This window comes from Rutilus rutilus, assembly GCF_951802725.1.
Source record: "Rutilus rutilus genome assembly, chromosome: 2".
NCBI lineage: Eukaryota > Metazoa > Chordata > Actinopteri > Cypriniformes > Leuciscidae > Rutilus > Rutilus rutilus.
In genome coordinates this window covers 18,683,060-18,695,292 of record NC_140210.1, presented here as the reverse complement: position 1 = coordinate 18,695,292, position 12,233 = coordinate 18,683,060, and the positions used below count along the sequence as shown (strand labels likewise).

The 12,233-nt window shown below is 37.8% G+C and overlaps 1 protein-coding gene across 12 annotated transcripts in view; it reads left to right on the top strand.

The window, feature by feature from the left end:
- Positions 1 to 12,233, top strand: part of fat1a (FAT atypical cadherin 1a) — a gene marked incomplete at its 3' end in the record, with an annotated part of 89,638 nt that overhangs the window by 16,976 nt on the left and 60,429 nt on the right. For all 12 annotated transcript variants that reach the window (XR_014626595.1, XR_014626596.1, XR_014626597.1 and 9 more), the window contains exon 3: positions 7,135 to 7,449. Coding sequence is in view for 8 of the 12 variants with exons in the window: in XM_084402845.1 (XP_084258971.1) it covers positions 7,135 to 7,449 (315 nt within the window). The remainder of the gene's footprint in view (positions 1 to 7,134; positions 7,450 to 12,233) is intronic.

Genomic DNA, 12,233 nt, shown 5'->3' with positions numbered 1-12,233 from the left:
AAGCTGGTCAAATCATTCTGCTCCTCCTAAGTATGATTTTTCCCTCCAGCCAGATGTTACAAGCTGTTTTTTTTAGTGCAAGTTAGGTTGGTAGTTGCTTTGTTAGCCAGGGAGATATAGTGAAAACGCAATGATGCGTAACGCGGAAATAGTGGGTTGACTCAAGAGGCTTCACAAGCCCGTAATCACTTGTCCAGGATGCCCTGCAGATAAGATGGCTATTGTGTGCCACAGTGTTTGTTAAAGTCATCAAGCACTCGTTCTTTAATTGCTTCCTCAATCCGCTATTAGAGGCTGATAACCTTGGCAGTGGCAGTCCCTTTTTCTAAACTAGAATTGTGTTTGTCTCCAAGAGAATTTTGGTCTGGAATGCATCTTTTCCCACACTTGCATTTATAGATTTTTTTCAAACTGATAAAGTTCATATAACATTAAGGCTGGCCTAAATGCATTTTAATGCCTTGTAAACTTAAATATTTGGTTTTCTTTGATTTTGTCTGCTAGGTAAAACAAAACATATAATTTCAAAAAAGAAACTATAATTAATTTGTTGGAGCCAGTGAAAATTTTGGGAAGACAACTATGTGAATTCTATGATTCCACAAAAGTCAGCAACATTTTTTTAATGAGTTATCATATTTGTTACACTTTTTATTATTATTATTATTATATGTAGTCTAAAAAATAAGTGCAAAAATGAAAATAAATGTTGTGCTAAGGTCAAGGAAAATATTGGCAGGACAAGTAGAAATCTATAATAGTGGCCTAGTCGGGTAAACAGAAAGACATACAGCTGTTGAGCCCTGATAATATTCATGGTTAATGAAGTAATATTGAGTTCAAATTTAGTACACAAGTATTCCTCAAGGCTTGTGCCGCCCTTGCATCCCTAAAGTGAAGTGGGGTAGAGCCCTTTTCAAGCCCCTGAAGAAACTCTGGGAACCGAGAGCATGATATGATTAAAGTCGGGAAAGGGGGGTGGTGATGGGAGCTTAGCTGAGGGTTCCCTTATAATACTCTTGGTTCTGACACTGGAATCTCAAATATTTCTCTGGAGTCTCGGGAAAGAAAAAGAGTGAAACGGGAGGTGGAGAGAAAAATCGCTGAGAAAGTTTATGTAAGCATGTGAGCAGGAGGCCTAAGAAGGTTGAGGAATGCAGGAGCCTGGCAAACAGAATTAACCAAGCCAGTTCAAAGAGAAACGGATGGCTTTTTAAAGTGCAGACCAGGGGAATACAAGTCCTAAGCTGCCCTAACTTATCCCTCTGCTTCCACCACCTCCATTACATATATGTGAAAGCCTTGTAGAGTCACTCTCTGAAGGTCAGAGAACTGCTCAGAGTTAGGCTTCGCTTTGATGATATTCACAGCAGTTCTGCGAACGTCAAGTGCGCTTACAGGAGCTGATGGCTGAGGCTTATTACGCATCCTTAAAAAAAATTATGATATTGACAGTTTTTGAAGGCAACTTGTCTCTTTCTGAAAATAAGGACTAGGGATAAACAGGGTTTAACATTTCATAATCCTTTATTTGACAACCTCGGTAATCTTTTTCTGGCTTTCTTATTTGGTGCAATTGCCAGCTCTTCATATGCTTGCAATTTGCAATTTCTCAAACTAGGGATGTGACGGTGAGGAAATTTTCCCACTGGTTAATCGACGCGTGACAACACTGGCAATACCGGTATCACTGAGGGGGTGGGCGGGACGTTGTAGTTTTTCCCTGTTTTCCACCTCGCTTTTAAATCGCTTATGAATGCACATGCATCCGTGCGCATTTTAGTGGCATCAGCATTAATTAGTGGCAATTCAGGGATAGCATTTGCTTGAATGGTGGGTTCATTATTATTCTTAACGAAAAACACAACAACAAAACAGTACAATGACAAACTCGCTTATATTAAACAGAACTACTTTTATTAACAAAATTAATAAGCACTGCATATACCATTCTTATAAATGAAATATGACTCCTGCTGCTGATCTGTGCTCATGCAGAATTGAGCAGATGCGTTCGGTTTTTAATTGTAGTCTGTTCTTCTCTAACTGTAATAAATTATTTTTATTACTATAAACAATTCTAAACAATGGTGGGTGGTGGTGCCGTCCTCAAGGCTTGTGCCGCCCTTGCATCCCTAAAGTGAAGTGGGGTAGAGCCCTTTTCAAGCCCCTGAAGAAACTCTGGGAACCGAGAGCATGATATGATTAAAGTCGGGAAAGGGGGGTGGTGATGGGAGCTTAGCTGAGGGTTCCCTTATAATACTCTACCTGCCGTCAGGTGATGTAATCAGTGTGCGGCTGAACACCGTGTAGCACCTCACCTGTAACACTGACTATCGCAGCAGGCCTATCTCAAACTGAAGATTTGCCATGTGTTTTTTACGTGTGTAGATCAAAGAAAAGAGGGGTTTTGTTGATGCATAGGACTGTTTCGTCAGCTATCATGGGCACTTTTTAGCCCTGTGGAATTTTAGAAAGTAAACTCTTAAAACACACTTTTCACATTATCTCTTGTTTAGTTTGTCCACCAACAGTGTACTTGCATCGCATTTTAAAATAAATAATAGAAAAGTTGTTTTAAATCGCAGTAACATTTCACAATATGACTGCTTTTACTGTATTTTTCTTCAAATGCAGCTTTGTTAAGCATAACCTCTTTCAAAATTCATATTTTTATGATGGATGTTCATATGTTATGATTTCAAGTGACAGACTGGAGAAAATAGGGAAAAGATCTGGAATTGACCCAAGCTGGATTCGGTCGCATGGCCACCAGCACACAGCATGCCGGAGAACTCAATCTACCTCTGACGAGACCTTCTCACTGACCCACATTTTGGGAAAGTTGAGAAACATTAGAAAAGGGAAGGGAGCATGGAGGCTTTGCTATTCCCCAATCCACTTAACATTCCCATCTTTATGGCTCTTAATACTCTCAACCAGGTCTGAACTTTAACATGTCAAGTCAAGATCAAAAACTGTCCATGTTTGTTAACTCAGTATAGAGAAAGTGTAGCCGAATCATGATCTAATCAGTCACTGGGGATGTCGACCCAGTCTGAGAATGAAATTTGCTTCCTCTCTGTCTCTCTTTGTACACACAAATATGCACACACACCTATGTGCAAGGTCAGCCATGTTGAGTCAGTGCGAGCGGTTCTCATTGTTCATTGAGGCGCTCAGGTAGCTGTGAAATGCCTCGCTTCAGGGTGAAGAAATGAACAAAGAAGACAGAAAGAAAGACCTGCTTTAATTCTGTCATCATATTATATCGCTTCAGGGCTGGTTTCACAACTTCCTCAACCACAGTTGATTCAAAGGTGTGGCAGAATACCTATGAAACAACTTTAATGCACCGAATGAATCATTACAATAACAGACAGTACAGAGTGTGTTTTAAAACTTCTTGTTGCTCTCATGTGCTGAGGATTATACCATTACTTAAGTGTGAGCTCTAACACTGAAGAATGCCTGAAGCTTCTTTACAACAATAGCTTCTTCTCAGTCAGGGTTGGTTAGCAGTGTAAAGTAGAGATGCGCGGTTGACGGTTACAGCCGCGGACTCCGCGGATAAACCACGGATTGGGCGGATGACGTGACGAAAAATAATATTTTAATTAAATTCGGGCGGGTGGCGGGCGGTTGAACCAATCAAATGAAAAATATATGTATACACAAATCAACGGATGGCGGGCGGGTGCGGTTTTGAAAATTGGTCAAAAACGTTGGTGCGGCTGGATGGCGGACGGATGATGATTTTTGTGATGCGGTTGCGGATGAAATAATAGCCCATCCACGCATCTCTAGTGTAAAGGGCTCGTGTTTATGAATCGGAGTCCTGATTATTGTTAGGTAAATGTTCTTGCATGTCAATTTGGTCCGGATCAACTTAGCCAGGCTTCTAGAAGACAATTGATTGTGGACAGTTCAGCTTTTAAATCCATGCTGTTGGATTTAAAGCTTATTCAGACCAAGTCAAAGTTTCAGTATTTTATGAATTTTATAATAAAATTTGAAAGTTTTTAAAACCTAAAAGATGAGGTGAAAAGTTTTGTGTGCAATAATGTTTGTCAACTGTAATTTTGCTGTGCGTCATTTAGTGGCATCAGACAACCAAGACTAAGTCCTGAGCATTAAAATGGATCTGTTTGACATATCTAGTAAATTGGTATGCATTCGATTCTGGCTTGGAAACTTAGTTGCCTCTCTAAATAAGTCTCAGAAATGTCAAAAGTAGAGGCTTTAGTGGGGAGTGTGCTTGTTGGTGAAGTCATCATCCTAGTGACTGCTTTTACAGCAGCGGCCTTTTGAGCTTGAAGGAGCAGCTTTCTTTTGTGTGTATCCTCTGGTCATCCAAATGAGCACTCAAGCATGGGCAGTTGTTTGGCAGAGACAAAGCTCATTCTCTGTCTCGCCCTTTCTCTCTTCTCCTACCATCTCTTTCTCATCCACATCTATCGTTCAGCTCCTCTGACTCTGTTTGACATGTTCTTATACCCTGCTAGCCGCTTACACACACTCATTTGTCTTTGTCACTCTTCATTCTCAGCCAACCATCTACAAATAAAAGTAATTGTTTTTTATAAATGTCTTGCACAAACAATTTCTCCACTCACCCTCAGCTCAATACACGTAAACCTCTACACGTGTATGAGTTAACTTAATCTTAGGCCTAATCTTCAGTGCTAAACGAATCCTTTGCACAGTTTAGTTTAACAACCTTACTGTTAAAGATGATTCATTAGGTTGCCAAGGCAAGAAACGCAATTACTATTGCTCGTACTTGTGGTTAGGGATTTGGACACATCCCTGCCCTAAGAATTCAATGTAAGGATGTAACTCACCCAACATTATTTGTGCTACGACATGAACGCTGCCTCATAAAAAAAAAAAAAAGCTCATGAAGGCAGCTTTTATTTGATCAAAAATACAAAAAAGTTAAAAAATATATATTTTAAAATGTAATTCTTTCCTGTGCAAAACTGAATTTACCATCTTCAGTGTCACATGATCCTTCTGAAATCTAAAAATGTGTTATTATCAGTTAAAAACCGTAGTTCAATAAAATTCTGAATTGAAGTTAAAAAACAGCATTTATTTAAACATTGACAAACTTATCCAGTGTCACTTTTGATCAGTTTAATTTGTCCTTGCAGAATAAAAGTATTCATTTCTTTAATAAAAAAAAAATACTGACTCCAAACTTTTGAACGGTTTCATTTTCCTCATTAATTATGCATGTTCCTTCTTTAAGAATCAACTCTGCAGAGTTTTTACAGTGCTGATCTATGGGCCACCTTACACTGATAGCCAATGGCAAAATGAAGTGAGCTATCCATTTCCTTTCCCTCACCTCCTATATTAGAGCCATAAGCTATTCATAACGTCAGGTGTTACAGATCAATGATGAATGAAAAATAAGGCCAAAAAGGTCAAATAAAACAGCCCGAGCTGCGAAAAGCAGCCATTTTTCCTTGTCTGTTTTATAAGCAGTAAGTCTATTCTTTGACACTTATCCCCCTTGAGGCTCCAGCTAGTCCTGAGTTTGCTAAAGCCCAGCAGAGCAAGTTAAGAAGACAAAGAACAAGAACTGGCGCAATGCACTGTGCAAAAGACCGCTCTGGAACAAACAGGATAACGTTGTCAATTCCTTGTTTCGTATGTCCCTGTGTGAAATAATTGTACTTCGTAACTAAACAAAAAATTGCTGAGCTGGCTTAAATAAAGTTTGAGAGTTAGTGAACGAGACTTTATTCTTGAAATGTTTGCAACATTAACAACACCGGATCTAAAGATTTCTTAACCAACAAAGTATAATCTTTAAGTTCATGGGCTCAAGTTTAATCGGATCGAGTTTTCAACAACAGGAGCCTGCCTGTTCTGGCAGCGGTAAACTTTGACCAGGGAGTGTCTATCTAGCTCTCTTTTTCATTCACGCACACCCCACCTGCCTGCCCTGAGTAACGATGAGATCACTCGGCTACTGATAACATTACAGGTCCTTTCAGGCAAACCACATCTTTACTGCCCTTAAACAAGCCTATGATTTATTCAGTATGATACAATAAAATATAAGTCATATACAGTAATATACGCAATAAAACAATCATTCTGCAACATAAATTATGCCACACCTTTTTATACTAGTGTGCATGGACTGGAAAAATGTAGAGATCACAGTCCAAGGCTCTTTTTGCTTTCTCACTCTCTCGCCATCATATGTGATGGATTCGACTGCTCTTTGTATGCAGACCTGCTGTTTGCTCTCTGACGGCCTCCTCTTTCTCCCCCTTCTCATTCCTTTATGGCAGTGAATAGGCAGACTGTTGACACAGCTGAGTGCAATGCGGCACACATGTGAAACATCTCTAATGTTTTGAGATTGCAAGGTAGAGAGCCGAACAGGTGACTCTGGCTCAAAGCAAGCAAGTTTAATAAAGGCATTGTACTCTTACAGGACCATAAGACGATCTATAGAAGGTATTAGGTTCCCACTTAAACCTATCAGAGCCACTTATCTGCTTCTAAGGATACCATTATCGTGGCAAAGCATGATGGGTATAGGATATTGTGGCTGTGAACAGTTAAAATGCTATTTAAAGGTCCACTTTAGGTTTTAGAGAGTTAGAGAAAGAAACACAATATGTGTGAAGTGATTTATACTCATTTGTGATGAAGGTCAGCCAAATATCACTTTATCTTAGTACCTGTTGCGGAACAAATGAATCATTGGTGACAGATATGCTTGATTAAGGTGTTTCTACAATGGCTTCGGTTCACGGAAATGTTTGCTTGATTAGGAGTGCCACTTTAAAATAAAATGAATTTATTATAAAAAAAAAAAAATGGAATGATCAGTTTTGAAATTGACATAAATGGGAATATGTATAACGGTTTAGTTAATTCATGTTTAAAAGCATATTTAAATGTAACAAAATAATATATTTAATGTTAAACACGTTAACTACTTGCTTTTTATTTATTTTATTTTAATAGTATGTTTTTATTTTAATCAATACATTAATTAGTGTCCTCCTAGTCCTCCATAGCATACATGCTAATAGGTGTAACTTCAAGTTGCCCGTTGATTTGTCTTATGGAGACGACACTAAGATTTCTCCATGTTCTCCTCAGGTGTGATCCGGACACAAGAACTGCTGGACCATGAGACCGTGTCTCACTACTGGCTGACGGTCTATGCCACTGACCGCGGTGTGGTCCCGCTGTCTTCCTTTGTGGAGGTCTACATCGATGTTGAGGATGTCAACGATAATACCCCACAGACCTCCGAACCTGTCTATTATCCATCCGTCATGGAGAACTCACCCAAAGACGTCTCCATCATCCAGATCGAGGCGTTTGACCCGGACACGAAGTCCAGTGAAAAGCTCTCCTACAAAATCACTAGCGGGAACCCCCAGGGCTTCTTCAGCATCAACCCTAAGACTGGTGAGTGTATCACAGAGCTTTGTTTTTATCTTACAATCCTTCTAGTAGTCAATTTGAAGATGGTGCTGAGGTTGACAGGAATAGACTGTAAGATGTTTGAGGTAAACGAATTTTTCAAATGCGGGCTCAGAGTAGATATAAGGCAGATTTATCCCTAAATTACTCTTCACCCATATTGGTTAACCATTCAAATAATATCTCAGAGTTAATTTTCCTTTAATTCAAGAATAAAATGAATGCTGAAATTTCAGGATCATACACAGAGGGGGGGAAAGCAAATATTTTACTTTTGTATAGCACACACACTTTAATTGCATCTGAGTGAACAGGCTTTAGTTTTTGTGCTATGATGCTAAAAGGAAACCATGCACTTTTGTTTTTACACTTAATTGTTAAGATATTGATTCTTCTATTCTGAAAGGACACATGGTCAAAAATCACAGTTAAAAAATGTTCATTGTTACAAAAAATTATATTTAAAATAAATGCTCCTTCGAACTTTCTATTCAAAGAATCCTGAAAAAAAAAGCATAAGCAGCACTGATAATAATAAGAAATGTTACTCAACATAATTATAATTTCTGAAGGATCATGTGACACTGAAGACTGAAGTAATGACTGCTGAAAATTTAGCATTGTTCAGCATTACATTTTAAAATATATAAATATATTAAAATATATTTGAAATTGTTCAAATATTTCACAATATTACTGTTTTTACTGTATTTTTTTAATCAGATTAATGCCTTGGTGAGCATAAGAAACTTTCTTTCAAAAACATTTAAAAAATCTTATCGAGCTCAAACACTGTGTATGGTAACAAACAGCAATTCTGTTAATTATTTGTTCAGGTCACACTCAAATCAGTAATTCATTTCCCAGTCAAGCATGGTTTGCAGAGCTGATTTTGTTCGTTTTGATGCTACATCACAGTGAAAATGGTCCATTAGAGTAGACATTCATCTACAGGACACATACAAACAGACAGGAAGAGATAGGTTAGCTACGTCCTAATGGTCTTCTGAGATTCTTTGAGTGCCATCAGTTCCGAAACGTGTTTTTTTATGTAAATCTACTGAAGCATAAGGCTCAGTGAATAAGCTTATGAAGGCACACTCGCCTGCTGTCTGATCTTTTGCGTGTTCTTGTTTTTTCACCACCTCCCTCTCTCTCTCTCTCTCACTGTCGCTCTCCTCTCTTTCTCACTCTCTTCATGGATCACTGTGTACGCATATGGGGTTTACTAAATGGACCCACACTGAATATTTTATACAGCTGTGGTTTCCCTCCCTCATCCTCTTCTCCCCCGTAGAGTAGGGGATGATTTTACCAGCATACCAAGGAGAACGGGCATAAAAAGGTGCAAACAGCAAACTCAAAGGCCTGCAGCTGTAGGAAACCTTGAAATGATTCACACTTCAAGTTCAGGACATTTCAGGAACATGTTAGGTCAGATTACCTAGCGCCTGCAATATCTCCACCATTGTTGTCTGAACTTGTTTTAGTGCTAAGAACAAATAACCTGTAAAGCTTAACTGAGGAACACTGTGATAGCTAGTGGCTACAATCCTATTGCTCCCACAAGGAGAAGAGAAAACAGACAAAAATGAGCCAACTATTGATTTACACTATCGTTAAATCGTTCAGGGGCGGTAAGATTTGTTGAATGTTTTTGAAAGGATGTGCTGAATTGGTGCTTAAGAAACATTCTCATTATCAATGTTAAATAAAGTGTCGCTTAGTATTTTTTTCAAACATTTTCAGGATTCTTTAATGAGTAGAAAGTTCAATAAAGCAGCACATTTATTTGAAATAGAAATAAATGTAATATTATAATTTTTTTCACTTTTGATCAATTTAATGCATCCTTGCTGGATGAAAGTATCAATTTCTTTAATTTTTGAACGGTAGTGTAAAGTAAGAGTATTGTGCTATAAATTAAGAATTTCATGAGAAATTTTCAAAGCAAAGTTTTAGACATTTTTGGAGATCTTTTCTCAAACTTAAGCAAAAGTCTAATTTGCTCTAAATTCATTCCCATTGCTGTCTAGGAGGAACAACTGATATATTAAAGAGATCTTGTTCGTGAATTTTTCTTTGAAATCCACAAAATTTCAAATCCACTAAGTGAGAATGTGAAATGAAAAAGCCCACTGAAGCATTGTTCGACTTTGTGAACCTGAAAGCAATCAGTCTGAGAAACTGGCCCTGAAGTTTAATTTGAGTTGAAGGTTTTGGCCAGTCTGTGAAAGTTGGTGGCCAGCCTCTCTCACAGTGTTTTACTGACTTGTGTGGTCTTTTTTCCCCATGCAGTTACATATACAAATGTGAAGGTTATTTTTGCTAGCATTGGCCAATGAGTTTTCAGACCAAATAAGGGTTTGTCCTCCAGCAGACAGTGTTCTCTCAGTAACTGTTCCACACTTGGATTCGCTCCAGGGAAAGAAAGAAAGGGAAGGGAGGAAAAAAGAGAGGCAGTCTGATTTTTTTAGTCGAATATTAACTATTCCAGGAGCGGCAGATGTGTGGATTATAAGTGCATTTTTGTGTGTGTTACAATACGAAAGAGATAAGACTTAGGAAAGGAAATGTCTTTTTGGAAAGTTTCTAGTTTCGTGTTCTGAAGTCCTTCGTTTATAGTCATCAACAAAGATGGTTCAATGAAGTTCCTGAAATATTTTGTCATCAAGTGCATATCAGATCTCTAGAGGAAAGGCTCTGCAAAGCATAACTGATCTCGTACAACCATATCGGTATGTGATGTAGACGGTACATTGTTCGTTAAAAGCACAGTGTTCTTCTCACCCACCCAAATACTTACAGACTCAGACATAATATAACAAAACTGGGAGTAATAAGGGATGGGTCCGTCTCTTCCTAGATAACAAACAGCTGCACAGTATGTACATGTCTGTAAATGAATGAAGTTCAATGGAGGAAATCTGTGACACAGACCTGGTTACATCATATTTATCACATCACCTTAGTTATGTTCTAGCCTGTTTAAACAGTGTTTCTAAAAAGAAAAAAAAAAAGAAAAAAAAGGGGTATGTTATTTTCTGTCAATGAATAAACTCAAATTTAGCCTTAAGGCAATGGTTAACTACAACTAAAACTATAAAAATTTGTTTTCATTAATTGTAATAAAGCTGAAATAAAACATGTAAATATTAGATAAAAACTTAACTTAAAACTAAAACTGAAAAAAAATAAAAAAAATAAAGGTACATAGGAATATTTTAAAAAGCTAATAAAATGTCAAAAAACACATGAAATGACTACAAATTAAACTAAAATTAAAACGAATACTATAGAAATAATACTGCCTCAAGGTTGATTGGTTTGTCTGGTTGAATTTCCTTTAGCCCATATTTACTTATCATGGGTGATGAATGAACAAGATAATGCTTTCCCTGCTTTAATAAGCATTTCACAATAACCAGGAGTATAACCCATTTAATCATGACTTGCACTACAGTTTTGAGCTCAGAGGGAAAATGAAAGACTCCACTTACTAACACAGAATGAAAATGGAAGAAAAAAAAAACATTCACTACCTCCTTACTCCTTAGAATAAAAATGAAAGCTCAGAGGGAAAATGAAAGACTCCACTTACTAACACAGAAAGAAAATGGAAGAAAGAAAAAAAAACATTCACTACCTCCTTACTCCTTAGAATAAAAATGAAAGGTTCCAAGCACCACCTTAAAAGTAAATGAAAATCTTCAGTTGTGGTTGCCTTTAAAAAAAAAAAAAAAAACATAAATTTAACATGTCACAAAATAATGTATTCCAAAATCTAAAAACTTTCATGCAACGCTGCAAACCTGCAGCATTAAAGTTTGTTATTTTTATTCATCTAAGACAGGGATGGGCAACTATGTTCCTTGAGATCTACTTTCCTGCAGAGATTAGCTTCAACCTTACTCAAACACAAATGAACAAGCTAATCAAGGCCTTCAGGAATACTAGAAAGCTACAGGCATGTGAGTTTCATCAGAGTTGGAGCTAAACACTTCTTGAGGGCCAGAGTTGCCCAGCCCTAAGTTAAGAGGTCACGCTGTGAGGTTTCAGTGTTCTATTGGTCACACGTCTTCACGTGATGCAAATCACTGGTCAGAGTTCACCAAGCTTGAACTTTGGAATGTAGAGAACTTTGCACAAGCTTGTTTCCGATTTCCTGCATTTGTATGAATGGAAGTCAATAGAAAGAAAAGTGTAGTGTGACAGACCCTTTTTTCCCAGGTAAGGCAGCAGACAAGCATAGTGTGTTCCAGCATATCAAAACCTGTTAAACTTTGATCAGCTCCAAACTAAGAGATCCACACTAAATCTTTCTACACGAGTACCAGTGTGAAAAAGAAAGAGTGTGCAGTGGTGTTGTCTACAATATTGTTAGTCATTAAAAAAATTCAGAACTTCCTTGCAACGTTTAAAAGCGCTTCATGCGATATGGCTCAAAGCAATCAAGCAATTAACTCATAACCCTTATCACAGGCTGCAATAACACCATAGCTACCTGCGTTGTATATATTTGAACAAGGTTTCCATGAACGCTTCATTGACTATAGAGTTCAATTGTTATCACTGCTGACCTCTATTATTAGTATTTAATTTTTCTTCACAAAACGTCACGCCTGACGATAAAACAGTTAAATATACAGCAGGCCAAAGGCTCAGTAATTACATGCTCAGAAACAGCAGAGCCCTGCGCTGGCTCATCTACAAAGCTGCCCTGCAAAAAATAGGACCTGTGGGAAGAAACAGAATAAACATGTTTGTTG